The 16,190-nt window shown below is 38.9% G+C and overlaps 2 protein-coding genes across 3 annotated transcripts; one reads left to right on the top strand and one right to left on the bottom strand.

Moving 5' to 3' along the window:
• Positions 1-817: 817 nt before the first annotated feature.
• ggcx (gamma-glutamyl carboxylase) lies at positions 818-8,130 on the top strand. Its single transcript, XM_044333607.1, has 15 exons — positions 818-1,035; positions 1,305-1,505; positions 2,093-2,251; positions 3,388-3,553; positions 3,646-3,724; positions 3,811-3,917; positions 4,013-4,176; positions 4,313-4,614; positions 5,125-5,256; positions 5,590-5,741; positions 5,872-6,041; positions 6,169-6,299; positions 6,387-6,534; positions 6,827-7,031; positions 7,115-8,130. Exons 1-15 carry the CDS (start codon positions 1,011-1,013, stop codon positions 7,272-7,274), a joined length of 2,301 nt encoding a protein of 766 aa, XP_044189542.1. The 5' UTR covers positions 818-1,010; the 3' UTR covers positions 7,275-8,130.
• A 26-nt stretch (positions 8,131-8,156) lies between these two features.
• Positions 8,157-14,786, bottom strand: snx24 (sorting nexin 24). Of its 2 annotated transcripts, XM_044333608.1 has the most exons (8): positions 14,526-14,786; positions 12,373-12,456; positions 11,446-11,550; positions 11,088-11,182; positions 10,927-10,956; positions 10,632-10,696; positions 10,408-10,474; positions 8,157-9,973 (listed from the first exon to the last, which is right to left on the bottom strand). In XM_044333608.1, the coding sequence occupies exons 1-8, from the start codon at positions 14,592-14,594 to the stop codon at positions 9,916-9,918; spliced, it is 573 nt and encodes a 190-aa protein (XP_044189543.1). In that variant the 5' UTR covers positions 14,595-14,786; the 3' UTR covers positions 8,157-9,915. The 2 variants fall into 2 exon arrangements, with proteins under 2 accessions (XP_044189543.1, XP_044189544.1); XM_044333609.1 differs by having other exon boundaries at positions 8,157-10,474; positions 14,526-14,783.
• Positions 14,787-16,190: the final 1,404 nt, after the last annotated feature.

Below are 16,190 nucleotides of genomic sequence, written 5' to 3'. Positions count from 1 at the left end.
CTTCCTTGTTGGTCATTTAATTTTTCTGGGTAAATTCAAATAAGATGGCACTTTTTTTAAAGACCAATGAAATAGAATAATGTATAAACTATGTGCGCTATTCATAAATTACTGTAATGTTGTAAAAACATTATTTGGCACTTCAACAGTAGTTATCTCTTAACACTTTTTTTTTAATTAGAAAAAATAAAATGTTAAAATGCCTCAAAGGCAAGGTTGTATAATGCTGCCTTTTCCTCTATTTTCTTTATGTTGTGTGTTGTATGTTTTTAATTGATGTAGCACTTTTTGATTTACTAAAAATGAAAAGTGTGGTACAAATTAAATGTATCATTATTATTATTATTATTATTATTATTAATAGTATTATTAATAGTATTATTAGTATTACTACTAGTACTACTATTTATTTATTTATTTAAATCTTTTTCATATTTTTTTTTCAACTATTAGTTCATTGAAATAAAGTAAAATGTACATCTTTAAAACAAAAAAACACTCTGAGGAATCTACCGGATGTGACGTACACATGTGACGTACCACTTTATAGGCGTGGCTCTGAGAAAGCAGCCAATAAACGACGAGTGCTTGTTTCACAACATTCCAATCGGTCCCGCCTTATTTTTTTTCCACCCGCATTCCATGAAGTCCCGCCTTACTCTACCTCTGATTGGCTAGTACTCGTTGCCTTCGTTGGTCAGATTGGTTAGATTTAGATATGAGGAGAGAGATGATTGGATTAGACTAAGGAAATCAAGGTCAGAGCCAATCAGAGGTAGAAAAGGGGCGGGTCTTCCCAGAATGCGGGTGGGAAAAAGATAACGCATCTGTCACACACAGTTCCCCTCCTATGTGTGTGTGCGTGTGTGTGTGGACTGTGACACGTAACTTTGTCCGATTCATTGACGTGACCAGGCAGGACACCCCACCTGGGTCCGGAGGAACAGACAGAGGGGATCTTTCTGACTGTCCCGAACCTAAATCCGGGTTTATTTTGAACGTCTTCTAGCATGGAGACGAGAGACGCTGTTGCAGGTGAGGTTGATGTTAGCAGCGAGCGTCAGTGTGACGATGTGTTGTTGTTTAGCCGATGTAATTACCAGTTAGACCTGCATTTAACCACGGATAAGCTGTTATTTAAACCAAAACCGTGCTGGCTGTGTAAATAATTGCTGGATGTTTTTTCGAATTCATGCAGGGGTCCTCAGGATTTCCAACTAAAGCACATAAAAACTCATATTATGTAAGTTTATGCCATGCTCATTAACATAAAAGTAAATTGTATATCTGTGTTCAACCTCTAGGTGCTATTGTGGGCACTGATGGAGAGGAACAAACTGCAAAAAAGGATGCAGCTCCTAAAAAAGACAAACCACAGACCAAAAGCAGGATGGAGCAGATCTTTGGGTTCAAGAAGGAGGACCTGACCTCCTGGCATAGTCTGGTGGCCCTTTTGAACCGCCCCACTGATCCCGCATCCATCGGCATCTTCCGCTGCTTGTTTGGTACGTTAAAGTCCCCCTCCACTCAAAAACATGTTTTTCTCCTTGTTGCAGTTGAATGCTTGAGCTTCACTATGCAGAATGATGTGTGTGCAGAATTTGACGTTAGAAAACTGTTATCACATTCATCTGCAGGAGACAGAAAGTTTCCCTGTGCTTAGTGAAAATCTGATTTTAAGCAGCAGTCCTATGAGCATGATTTGATATCACAACTAAATTGGAAGTCAATCCTGGTTCAATATTCAGCTTACGCAAGTGTGATATAGGAACTTGAAGCTTCCAGTGCACAAACACTGAGAATGGATTTTACAGTGAACAAGGAGATATTTTGTGTCCAGCAGTTTAACTTCTGAAATGAAATCTATTTGTATATTTATGGAAATTTTAAGGATTTTAAAAAGATATCTTGAACTTTTTTTGAAGAAAAACCATATCAGACACACATAACTGTTCCAAGCAGAGTATTTTTGTATGTCTTAATACATGTCTGGGGGGGATCTTTAAGATGACATTTGCCTTTTCCATTAACTGATTCTGATTTATTTTGCAATGTGTGTGCGTCCCCTTCACTTTATGTGTCTTTCATGCAGGTTTGCTGATGGTTATCGACATCACGCAGGAACGCGGCCTCAGTCACCTGGACTACAAGTACCTGGATGGTGCCCCTGTGTGCCGCTTTCCCCTCTTCAATTTCTTACAGCCGCTGCCCATGGATTGGATGTACCTGGTGTATGTGGTGATGTTCCTCGGTGGGTCACACTTGTTGTAATATTTAGAAGCTGATGTGCAAAAGATTACAGGTTGGAAGGTTCACAGCTCTGTGTTGACTGACACTCTGTGAAGAAAGCCCCCTCCCCCTTCTTTTTGAGTCTAAGCTTAAGCCTTTTATTGGAGACAGTCTCCGCGGGGCGGCTGTCTATGGTAAAAGATGAAAGCACATGTACCAGACCTGCAATTTTCCAGTTTTTCTTCCCCTCCAAGCCAAATAACTGATTTCCACACCTGTAGCTGAAGTAAGAGAGCGAACAGGCAGCAGAACACGATGATAATCAAAGTAAATCAATACAAAATCATTAGGGCTGCAAACCACATACTTTACAAAGTGAACACATCGATGTGGATAATCCATGTTCTACTATTATTCTCAATACTTCCAGTATTGAGCCAACATTTGTTTCTCCTAAAAATTAGTTTTGCGTGGCAGCGCGTCTTTATATTGATTCCACACCAGGGACGTATTTCAATACTACTTATTTTTAGGGTGGATTTTTCATATCACTGACATTTCTAAAGCTGAAGCCATCTTTTAAAACACTGTTTGTTTTGTATATAGTACTTTAGTGCTCCATTTGTATGATATTTGTCATGTTACAATTTAGATTATTTACAGCTGCATAAATTATGATACCTGAAAAGATGGACACAAATCTAATTTTAAGAATTTTGTGCAACTGTCTTGATTCTGCCTTCATTTAAAGGTGCTCTCCAACAAACTTAGTATTGCACTTCTATAAAGTAGGAGTTTTTGCAAGTGACTGAACAGTCAAAGGCGAAGCAGCATGGCAAGTTTGGCTCAAGCTATAAAAGGCGACTGGATCCTACATTTCCCATAATGCAACCAATAGCGTCTTTTCATTAGACCCTCTGTGCCTGGTACAAGCACATGACTGTCAAACTCCACAACTCCATTTTCATATGCAGGCTTTTTCTTTTATAAATTTGTTCTTCAAACAGAGATTATTAGGTTATTTTGACAATAGATTTCACCTGCTTAGTCTGTGGACTAGTAAACAGACATTTATGTGTGAAATAAAGTAATTCATAGTAACAACAACTGTTAATGTTATCATAACTGAACTTTGTGCATATATGTCTCTCATTGAAGGCTCCTTGGGCATCATGCTCGGCTGTTTCTACCGTCTCTCCTGCCTCATGTTCATTTCGACATACTGGTACATCTTCTTTCTGGACAAAACGGCCTGGAATAATCATTCTTACCTCTATGGCCTCATTGGATTTCAGCTCACACTCATGGATGCCAACAGATACTGGTGAGATAATGTTTGTCTGTCTGTAGGTGCCTGTGCATTTCTGTCTGTACATGTGAGCGTAAGAGACATTTATGCCTTTTTGTCCATTGTAGGTCAGTTGATGGATTGCGGAGACCTTCTATAAGAAACGCTCATGTGCCGCTGTGGAATTACACTCTGCTGAGGACACAGGTTTGTGCATAAAGGACTTTTTCAGACAAGCATATACGTTTTTTCTAATCTAATCTAATGATGTCTATGTTTGTTGTTCCTCACAGATATTTATAGTGTACTTCATTGCTGGAATTAAAAAGCTGGATGCTGATTGGGTGGAGGGATACTCCATGTCATACTTGGCACACCACTGGCTTTTTGATCCTTTCAAGTAGGTATCAGTTTGCAGCTCGGTCCAAAACATCACTGTCTGTCGTATCTCAATACTCCCGCTCTGATCTTGCTGTACCCCACATTATTTTTCAGAGTGATTCTCCCAGTGGACTTAGTAAGTCTGTTGGTGGTGCACGGAGGCGGTCTTATTCTGGATCTCACTGCCGGCTACCTGCTGTTTTTTGATGCCACGCGACCTTATGCATTTTTCTTTGTCTCCTATTTCCACTGTATGAACTCTCAGCTCTTCAGCATCGGTAAGTCTGTTGTTTCACTTCACTAAAAACATCTTTCATCTTTATTTTATCAGCTGCCATTAATACTTTTAATTATGCCTTTCATTTGTTGGGTGTCATTTATTTCTATCTCAATGAGGATGCTGATACTCCACAGGGATGTTTTCCTACACAATGCTGGCTACCAGCCCCCTCTTCTGCTATCCCGACTGGCCGAGAAGATTCTTTGCTCGTTTCCCAGCATTCCTTAGGGTAGTCCTGCCAATCACGTCGCCGGACGCTCAGCCCAGCACCTCCTGTGTTTACCCTGAGACCCACAGCACCCGTCCTGAACGCCAGGAGACCCCACCTGTTGCCAAACCTTCCAAACTGAGACTGAGGCACAAGTTGCGAGCCATTTTTGCTATCCTCTACATAATTGAGCAATTCTTCCTGCCGTACTCCCACTTTATCACAAAGGTAACTCCACCAGGGGTTAAAGTTCTCAGGCACCATGCCTGATTTCAGACATAGATCTTTTTTTTCCTTTTCAGGCTCACAAATCTTTTCTTGCTTTAATCCCTGCTCTGCCTCCCATGTTTTGTCAGCGTAAAACAGATTGTACAGCTACATGTTCAAAGAACTGTTTATCAAAGCGTTGCATTAATTTCATCTGGTAGTTCTCAGAGAAGTTGTACTTTGCTTTCAACAAAAGCCTTATCAACCCTCTCTGACTCACCACACAGATAGTTGCTCAATCAGATAGTTGCTAGTCAACAGCAAACAGCAGCTCAGACCTGTGTTGTCAGCAGGAGAGTGAGAGCTCTGCAGAACAAGACACTCATCTTCCTGCCTTTGATATGAACACACTGCATTGTTCTCTCGGTTATTTATGAATTTAAAATCTTGGTTTACAGACTTGACAAAAACTGGTGAAAAGGTTAGAAATCATTAACAATGGAATTATCCTAATATTTTGTTTTCATCCAGGGTTACAACAACTGGACCAATGGCTTATACGGCTACTCATGGGACATGATGGTTCACTCCCGCAGCCATCAGCATGTTAAGATCACCTACAAAGATGGAAAAACTGGAGAAATTGGATACCTGAACCCAGGGGTGAGTTACAGGAGAAACACAGATAATGTGTTTATCTCATTAACTCTATCTATTCAGCTTGTCTTAACTGTTTATCAGTGCAGTGTAGACAACATATACAAGAGTCACATTGCTATATTTGTCACATAATGAAGTAAAATTGTTACTTTTGTCTGATTAAAAGACAGAAAAATCTGAAATGAGTAATAATGACAGAAATGGCTAAGTTTCAAATGACTTAGCTGCAGGCTATTACATTTATACTTTTTACCTATCACTGTTATCTCTATTTGATTGTGAATTAGCTTAACCAAATTTTAATAAAGTACTTTTTATATTTTATATGTGCTGTAGGTGTTCACACAGAGTCGTCGGTGGAAAGACCACGGAGACATGCTGAAGCAGTACGCCACATGCCTCAATCAGTTCCTGCCTCGCTATAATATCTCTGATCCTGAAATCTACTTTGACATCTGGGTGTCCATAAATGAACGTTTCCAGCAAAGGTATGAGAGGCTTTTGCGTGAGAAAAAGAAGCTATTAATGATTTTTTTTTTCTCAGATGTATCAAAATGTGAATGTTGTAAAAAAAAAAATCATAATGAACTAACAGTCAGAGTGTTGCTCTTCTCTAAGGATCTTTGATCCCCGTGTGGACATTGTGAAGGCTGATTGGTCACCGTTTCAACAAAACGCATGGCTGATGCCTCTTCTGGTCGACCTCTCGCCTTGGAGGACCAAGTTCCAAGAGATTGAGGGCAGTTTGGACAATCAGACTGAGATCGTCTTTATTGCTGATTTCCCAGGTTACACACGTCTCCTTCTCCTATCTTTCATTTAGAGGGAAAAGTCTGTGTTTAGTTAGTTGTTTTCTCTACCTTTCTTAATCCATGGTGCTGCATTTATGCTAACTGAGAACATGTTATCCTTTAGGTCTCCACTTAGAAAACTTTGTGAGTGAAGATCTGGGCAACACCAGCATCCATGTGTTGCAGGGTCAGGTGAAAGTTGAGGTAGTGGAGGAGAAAAAGAACTACACTCTGCAGCCTGGGGAGCAGATAAAGGTACAGAAACACACTATTATCACCGTTAACATTATACTGTTTCACCTGGACACACTTGAGCATTTACCACAATGTGCATGTGTTTAGGTACCTGCTGGGGCCTACCATAAGGTCTACACGGTGTCTGAAAACCCCTCTTGCTACATGTACGTCTACGTCAACACTACAGAGGCGGTGCTACTGCAGAACTTCACCAAACTGTATGAGCTGCAGGAGCGTGTTCGCAATGGGACAGGTGAAACCTTGTTCGTTATTTTAATGCATTTTAGTGGGTTATTATTACATTTTTATTTTTTGTGTGCATTAGTCTCAGTGTATTATCAGCTTGTCATCTGTAGAGCACTTTAAATTGCGCTAACTTGTAGGAAAGGTGCTATATATAAATAAAGTTTGATTGATTGATGGATTGTTAATGTCAGACAGTTAACACAAAATAACAGCAATGAGATTTTTCTTAAAGCAAAGATTGTTAAGGAACTCAAAAAAAAAAAAAAAAGAATCTGATTGACTGTAGTCTCATCCCACAGAAACTGAGCCTCTTCCTCCTGAGCTGCAGCCTATTATTGCCGCAGACGATGATGAAGCAGCGGAGGTCAACGCCACTGACCCGGTTGTGCGGCTGTTCCTGAAGAGGCAGCGCCGCATGAAGGAAGTGAAGAAACGCAGGGAGGCAGGCGTACTGGAACGACTGGAACGCTTTGCTGTGAAAAAGTACTACACGATACGTAGGGGGTGAGTGTTGTCCTTTTTGATCTTCTTTAACCAACATCTGTGAATGCACTACACTCGTTAACATCATCCCCTTTTTCTTGAAGATTCTTGATGACAGCCATTGCAATGCGAAACCTGGCTGTGGGTCTGCCTCCGCTGGAGCAGCTGACAAGGGAAGTTGCCTTCGCCAACATGAAAGAACCTCAGACGGAAGCCAACCAGGACGAGCGGCTCAAAGATGAAGTCGGCCACGGAGAACTTTAAAGCTGTTGCTGGGACCAAAGATGCCGTTACTGTCGCCTCCAAGTGCTGCATCACACATTCCAGATATGTGTGTGTGTGTGTGTGTTATTACTACTGGACTGTTACTACACGGGGACATTGCTACCCAGTAATCAAAGGATTTTTTAATTTTTTATGCATCTGAAATGTTTGGCACTTCAGATTATTTCCAAATGCAAAGTCAGTATTTTGTTATAGTTTTTTTTAAAATTTGAACTTATGCAGAGGACACATTTATCATAGTGGCAGCAAAACCAGAATACTGTATATTAACAAGTGCACTGCTTCACTGTGCAAGATTACATTTCCTGTTCAATTTTGCCTCAGAGTTTTATAATTGCAATGATGGCTGGGTGACATCACTACACAGCAATATTTAACTTTAACAGTAAAATAAAAATCCATCAAAAATGAAAGATTTTAAAGTCTGCATTATAGAACAAAGGACTGTATTTTAAATGTTAAGCCATGAGGCATTAATGCAGTTTGTTTGGTGAGACAAGGTGAAAACATGACTTAATGATGAATTGTTTGTTTTTATGGGGCCAGATTTTAGTGACAATACTGACACGAACAGGATCCGGTTGGTTGGTCGATGACGACTCCTTCTGTTGGTAAATTCTCAGTTAATTGCCCGGCTTTAATTCTCAATAATTGTGGCTCAGCAGTATAAGCAGATTTATAAATATCCAGTATATGAGGAGGTATACTCTGCTTTCAAAGAGTTTTCTGTTCTGTGCTTTTATGCCCTATAATGTGAGAAGAACTGACAGCTTGTCAATCGACAGCTTTTTGTCATTTTTATAATAAAGAACTTGTGTTAATGAACTTGATAAAAATCAACTTTCAGTGTGACAAAGGAGGTTTGTGGAAATAATGAATTTTATTAGTGTCAGTATTTTTACACATCGCCCATCCTGAAGTGCTACAGTAGCCTTCCAGTGTTGACATTATGGCACATAAATGACACTTTTCACATAATCAGAGCACAAACATTACAATGTTACACTGTATAAATACATATAAATCTACAAGATGAATCTCTAGGAAATAATTTACTTTGTTAAAACATAAATTGTGATCTGTTTAGTGGAAGTTAATTGCTCAGAATTAATTTTACACTGTACAAATTACGCAGTTGACACTGTGCTGTAGTGGAGGTCCAGTTACATTAAGAGATGGTGAATCCAAATGTAGGTCAGACAACTGTTGTGTCATCAAGTACTGTCCAAAAAAGTGACGTGCAACATCGTGTTTCACAGAGTGTTCACAACAATGGGTGGTTTGTAGCTTCACAGACATTCATTTACAAGGAACAACATAAAGACAATTTTGTATTTTTTTTCCATATTGCACAGTATTTGACTAGTTATAAGTCTTCTGCATCACCGCCTCCCATTTTACAAGTGTTCTGTAAAACTAAACACACTTTGCATCCCTTTATATGATGAGTGACTATTCCTCTAATCACCATAACTGAAAAACTGGCCTTCTATATAAACATAAGTGTAAATTCAACATTAAACGTAACATCACTGGTATTAGTGTTACGTACTGGCCCTAAACAAGTGTTATCAGAAGCCTTTTTCCTGCTCCCATACAAAACCAACACAATCCAGATTATTATCATGCACAAATTGGAGCCTAAATGTGAAAATCTACTCGCACCTTCAGCTACCAAGCATGTGTGTGAAGTCAGTGGTGTGAGATGAAGACAATACTGAACTGTAGAAGGGAACAGGCTCGTGTTAACAATAATAAGAGGGATTTCTGCTTTCATTTCATGATTACTAAAGTCTTTTTCCCCCTTTGAGTTAACATTTTATCTGCTCAGACTAGATTCAAATAAGGTACTGACTTTCTTTATCCTGTAGTGTGCAGTTCAAACCTTTCAATCAGTTCAAATAGGCTGTTCTTTACGGCTCATCATTGCATCTCTCACTCATGTCATACATGAAGAGGAAGTTTAGAGGGAGGACAAAACGCAAGTGAAGGAAACAAAGAGGCATTAATGAGAAAAGGAGCTCACCCTAACTCTCTTTTAATTGCTCGTTCAACATCAGTTTCCTATCAATGCGATGACACTAAACGTGTCTTTCCGCGCTCGCAGGTTGTGTAACATATTTCTGTCTGTCCTGGTTTAATTTCAAATTGGCTTTCTGCACTAAACTTCCAGTTAATCACCAAACTGAGCTGCTCCTCCAAAAGCTCCACACAGAACTCGCTAGCACTGCTGCGGCTGATAAAAGAGGTCCACATCACTGCCGCAACCTATTTATAAAACTCAATGTATCATTTCCACCCAAACATTCTGTCACCTCCACCAGTATGCAAATCTTCAGTCCCTAAAAATTCATCCACGTTGTCCTGCCACAACCCTCAGCTGACTCCCTGCGGCTGCTCAGAACAAATTCAAAAACCACAGTGCTGGTGTTACAAAGGGAGTGGCACCTCCCTGTTTGCAGCTCCAGCTCTCCGCTTTGTCCTAGCAAGCCAAAAACGCTCCTCTGTCTCTGGCAAACTAACCTCCAATCCAGCTGACATCAGCATTTCCCTCCTGGCACCCCAGAGCTGGAGTGTCCTTAATTAAACTCTTTCAAAAAAACATTTCTCCCCACTTTGATCAGCCTCTTATTTCTAGTTCCAGTTGATCCTGAATGTTAATTTCACCGATTACTTTCCCCAGAAACAAGGAAAGTACAAGTTAAGATAATTTATTAGAATGTATTAAGCTCTATAATTTCTGAAAATAATATTGATTATGCCATCTTTACTTGATTATTTTCTAATGCTTCAAAATATTGTTCACTCAAGCTATTTTCTCAAGAGAATTAAGCAAATTCATTGAAATATGGGTCAATATGGTGCATTAATAACAATTGATGGTAATGTGTGGTTTACTGGGTATAAGGACAATGGAAAACTGTGGTATCAGTGATATTGTTGAGCCAGCAGGCATCCTTTCTTTCTATTTTTTTAAGTAATGGATTTTTGTTGTATGCTTTGGGGAATGAGGTTCAGTGTATCTTCACATGTCCTTCCAGAAGCACACCTAAAATTGTGTGAAATATGAAGCATCCGTTTGTAGTGATGTTCCCTCAGATTGCAGCTCTACCTTGGCTGAAGATCTGGGTAGAAAACTCCATGTACCACGCCTTCAATCACAACATTTGAAAATGCGTCTGCAAGTAATGAAGACAAGAGGTAAAAAGAACAAAGAAGGACCTTTTGCTGTGGATATTTGCATAGTAATTTTACAATCGATTTATGGTAAATACTTAACTTTTTGAACTTTGATACTATGATTGTGTATTTAAAAGGAAAGACGTCTGGACTCACCGTGTGCAGATGGCAGCAGGTAGGGGTCTCTCAGAAAGAGCAAGACTGGCTGATGTGAAAGTTTACTGAAAAGAGTCAAAAAAAAAAAAAAAAAGCAGAGGTCAAAAGGTTTGTGGGCGGCTTCATGCAGCAAATAATGAACAGAATGATGAGAAGTAGGTGGTGTCACTGAGTTCAAGTGCAGAGCAAACAGTGACTCATGTTTTAACTGGTGAAAGTGCAGAAGGAGAATCTGACCTTCTTCTTCTTTAGTCATTAAGTTTTTAAAATATCTACCAGAAACAAAACAGCTCACCTCGATTCCTCTGATTCTGTGTCAAATGACCTTAAAGAAGAAAAACAAAAGGTCAAACCACAAGCCTTCCAGTAGTCTGGGAACTAACTTTACTAGCCTACAGAATGTTTTTTAAAAGAAAGACTTAAAGACTTTATAGAAAGTCTGCATATTCAACTCACCCACAGCTTTCTGTTTTTGGCACTGACGGAAAATGGCGGATATTCAGGAAATCCAGGAATATTTTTGGAAGAACCTCATTTTCCATAATTATAGTCTGACAAAAGACACAAAACAAAAGCAAATTGCAATGTTTGCTTGAAGCAGTGGTACTGTGCTACAGAGCTCTGCATGACCTTCATTTTTCCTCAACAGTTTGAATTTTTACCCTCCTTATATCTGCACTGTAGCTTCTATGTTCATTTTGAGACAAAATATGTATTTGGTAGAAGAAGAAAGACTGTTGCATGATGCTGACTTCATGTAGGTTAATGAACAATGAACAATGCCTGTGGGTGGAGTGAAGGTGTGTCAGAGTACCTGCAGGTAGAGCTCCAGACCTTGCCTCCTCTGCTCTAGGACTTTAGGAACCCAGTTTCTTACATGTTTCGAAGGGATCTCAGGCGGCTTTATGCTCTTCTTTAGCTGGAAGGGGTTTTGAAATATCATTCAAAAACATACATGGCAGATTGAACTAATAAAAAGCATAAGAATGTAACATGCGTTAACTTTGGTGTCTTTCAAGTGTCTGTTCTGGTGGTCAAATTAAGTTTGCTAGTACAGACACTGAAGTTTTATTTGAAAAAAACATACACTATTGACTGCAGATACCAGCATCTAGTCTTGTAAAAATTAATTAAAAGAGGAAGAGGAACTTATTTGTGGCTACAACCCAAAACTGTTTCTGGTTAACCAGTATGAGGCTCATTAACAGTTTATTTGCTGCTGTGATTTCCTCTGCATGACTACACGTCTCTGAATGTTGCAAAATGATGGCAAATTGCTCTACCAGTGCAGTTAGGGCTGCAACTAATGACTACTTTCATTATCAATTAACCTAAGAATCATTTTTTGATTGACTGATTAATGGTTTAGCCTATAAAATGTAAGAAATCAAGGATGAAATCAAGAGCCAAAGGTGTCATCTTCCGTTGGCCTAATGAGTCAGAACCACAGACAAAAAGCCCAAATTGATTAATTCAATCATGATATGAGAAAAGCTGCAAGTCCTCACATTGAAGCAGCATTTTCATTTGATAAATTACTTAAAATAATTAATTCATTAATCCTTTTTCACATTGAAGGGCAACTGAAACTCAAATATCAGTAAGAAAAAGTATCAAATATGGTTTAATGTGAATGTTTTACAGATTTAAAGCGTTCACTCACTTGAACTCATGATAAAAGAAAACACTCAACACCAATGAATGATAAAATCATAAAAGTTGATGGTGCACTAAATCTCACCATTTTATGCAAAGCGTGGAATTCACTGTAGCGTTTCTCAACAGCATGTTGTCTGCCATTCATCAGCACGTCAATTTTAAAGACCTGAAAGAAAGAAAACAGTCAGCGCAACTTGTTAAGAGTCAGTTGACGGAAATTGTGATATATCACCAGTATCCATCAGCCAAAAATGACTCCTCCCAGTGCACCAGTTAAACGATTTTATGCTGGACAGTGTGTGAGTGTCGGACCAACTGACTGTCATTCACTGTCTATGTCAGCTAGTTACCAAGAGGAACCATCTGGCTGCTGTAGTAGAAAAAACAACTTGATCTGTCAGAATTACTGTTAACATCCCGAAACAGACCCGTCTACTTCCCCCTGCTCAGCTGGACTCTTCCCTAAAAATGGCAGATTTACTGCATGCATGTAGCCGTTCTCGCCAGCATTATGAGAAAGGGGAAATTCACTCTTTAATGACGGCAGCACTGTTAATGCAATTCTGAACTGGCAGCATAAATGCAAAGTACATCTGTCCCAGCAAGTAAAAATTATTATCAACACCTGGAACGGCTCAGAGAGCGTTAAATGAGACAATTCAGAGCTATAAAATGTTGTTGTCACTGTGGAAAAAACAGAAAAAGTGAAAAAAGTCCACAAGAGACCAACTGATGATGAAAAAATATTGTAAACTGTTGGGTGACGAAAGCAGCGTTTCATTCATCTCAAAGGTGTCGGTTGGGGTTGAGGTCACAGCACTGTGTAGGCTAATCAAGCTTTTCTACACCAAACTCAGGAAACCATTTCTTTAAGGACCTTCTCCAAACTGTTGCCACAAAGTAGGAAGTACACTAGAGTCTACAGTAGTGGTTCCCAACCTGGGGGTCAGGACCCCTCAAGAAGGGTCCCCGGATGATTAAAACTTGTTACTTGATTAAAACTTCTGTTACTTTTTTCTTGTGAAATGCAGATAGTTTCACCTTTTAGGACTCCTAAAAACAGGATAAAGATATACATATTTGAAAGGAAAAGCTCAACATTTTGGTAAATACACCTGCTGAGAGTTAGATGAGAACACTGATACTACAGCTGAAACAATTAATGGATTAGTCAATCGAAAGAAAATTAATCAACAACTATTTTGGTAATCAAATAATTGTTTTTTTGGTCATTTTTTAAAGTAAGAACACTCAACATAGTCTGGTTGCAGCTTTTCCAATGTGATGACTTTAAGCTTTTCTGTGTCATACATGACAGTAAACTGAATATCTTTGGATTGTTGATCAGACAAAACAAGACATCACTGTGACTGCTAAGAAATTATATCAGGCATTTTCACTTTTTTTTTTTGCATTTTACAGACAAAACATTTGACCAAGAAAATAATCAGCAGATTAATCGATAATGAAAACAATTGTTTATTGCAGCCCAGAAGATACCCTGAGACTAACTCATATAGAAAACCTTCATTACAAACTTAAAAGACAGCCTAACAAAAATAAGCTTCTGAATGCATTATGGGAAATGTAGGATCCGGTGTTTTGGGACTAAGAGTCAGGATATCTCAGCCTCTGCTGCTTCTATTTTGACCATTTCTCTTCTAAATAGGTTTCTATAATCTTCCAACTTATAAAAGAAGAGCAAATCTAAACTGCTGGTGTGCCCCTTTAAAGGGATGATGAGTTTATAAGATTCAGTAACGCTTACTATGAGGTCCCCAAATGCATTGATGTCATAAAGCTTAATTTAAATCAGCCTTTATTTGTATCAGACAGCTGGGGATCCTCTGACCTGGTGGGCTGGGTGGGTTGTTTTTCCAGGCAGAGTGTCTCTTTAATCAGACACAAATACAGAAGTCATCGTGTAACATCAACGCGACGTTAAATTAAACTGTCACATTTCAAGTATTTGCTTAATTGCCCTTTACTTTCTTTAAGTTCACATTTAAATGTTTACAATGTTTAAAATCAAGGTGAATTCAGGGTTGATTTGCGTCTGATCTTAAACGGTCGACAACCAAACAAACACCTTTACATTTAAATGAGCTGTGACACTTTTACGCGGCTTTGATATGTTGAACGGACGATCGTTTCATTTGCAGGATACAAAAATAAAAAAACTGATGACAGCAGCAGAGACGACACAGACACAGAGGTGGTCACTGAGCAGCTTACCGTGTATCCTCTCTCGATCGAGTTGTTCTCTGAACGAAACGACGGGATCGACACTCTGACCGGATGCATCTTGACTTAATGTAACGTAATGTTTTGGGTTTTTTTTTTTTTTTAGTAATTATTGATCCTACGGCACTCACACACGCGCGCACACACACACATACACATTCACTCACTCACACTGCTGGTGGTTTACTCCAGTTTCTCTGGCAGCCAGATAAAAATCACTAGATTCAAACCAGCTGCACAAAGTCTCGGTGGTTCCCTCCAGCGGAGCGGAGGACGCAGCAAATCCTCAACACTGCAGGGATTTTATGGTTGATGTTAATGTTGTGCAACAAAGAACCCAGAAAACAGGAAACCTTAAGTGAAACCTTTAGAGAGGCGAACTGAACGTTACTTTTTTGCAACCTTTTTGTCATTTAGGGAAGGTTCCCTCAAGGTTTTTTTGTGAAACCTCTGGGGAACGTTTCTTGAAGAATTTTTTTTTTAAACCTTTAGAGAAGCGAACTGAATGTTACTTTTTTGCAACCTTTTTGTTCTTGAAACATTCTTTAAAGGTATAATGTTTCTAGGAATATTCCCTGAAGGTTAATTTTGTGAAACCTTTACAGAACCTTTAGGGAATGTTCCCTGAAAGTTAATTTTGTGAAATCTAAACTCTGGGGTCCGTACCCTGAAGGTTTTTGTGAAGCCTCTAGGGAATGTTCCCTGAAGGTTGTTTTTGTGAATCCTAAACTCTGGAGAATGTTCCCTCAAGGTTTTTTTGTGAAACCTAAATTCTGGGGAATGTTCCCGGAATGTTATTTTTGTTAAACCTTTAGAGAAACTCTGGGCATTGTTCCTTAAAAGCTTTTTTGTGAAACCTTTAGAGAACCTAGAAAACCCAGCCAAAAACAGACATTACCCATCTTTTAAGAAAACTTGAACCTGAATAACTGTAGGAGAACGTTCGCTTGAAACTCAGCAAACATTCCCAAACCCTTCAGCTATCGTATGTAGAATATTCACAGAATTGAACATTGTTTGCTGGGAAAGTTCCACAAATATATGTTGAGAGTTAAAATGTTAAATGTCCAGATACTGCTTATGTGGTGAAGAAATAAAACTAGAATTGACTTAACTGACTTACTAACTTAACTGAACTGAATTATCAGTACACATAATGAATTGTGTTAAAAGTGGATGAGCATTCTTATTTAAGCCCAATATTAATGTTAACAAATGTATTATTGATTTTAACAGGTTGTGTGAATGGTTTCATAAATTAATTTGAACTAAACTGACTGTGTGTGACTACCGAGTAGTGCTGAAACCATTAGCTGATTAATCAATTAGCCGACTGATAGAAAATTAACAGTCATTTGATCTATATCTACTAAAGGAGCATCCCACCAATTTTAGACATCAAGACCAGTTTACTATTCATGGTATTCAGCCTGTAAAAACTAATATGTCTTCTGAGGCTTTCGAGGAGCTTTGTCAAGTCTGAGAACAACCAGGATGATGTCGTAGTGATGTCATCAGTTACTAGGGTTGCCAACTTTCTCACCGCCAAACAAGGGACAAAAGGTGGCGTGCCATAGCAGTGAATGTGTATATTCCATTTAGTCAAGAGTTTTACTAAAACTGTATACAAGCTTATGTCAATAAACCTCAAACCCA

Source organism: Thunnus albacares, chromosome 18, assembly GCF_914725855.1.
Source record: "Thunnus albacares chromosome 18, fThuAlb1.1, whole genome shotgun sequence".
NCBI lineage: Eukaryota > Metazoa > Chordata > Actinopteri > Scombriformes > Scombridae > Thunnus > Thunnus albacares.
This window is presented reverse-complemented; position numbering and strand designations above follow the sequence as displayed.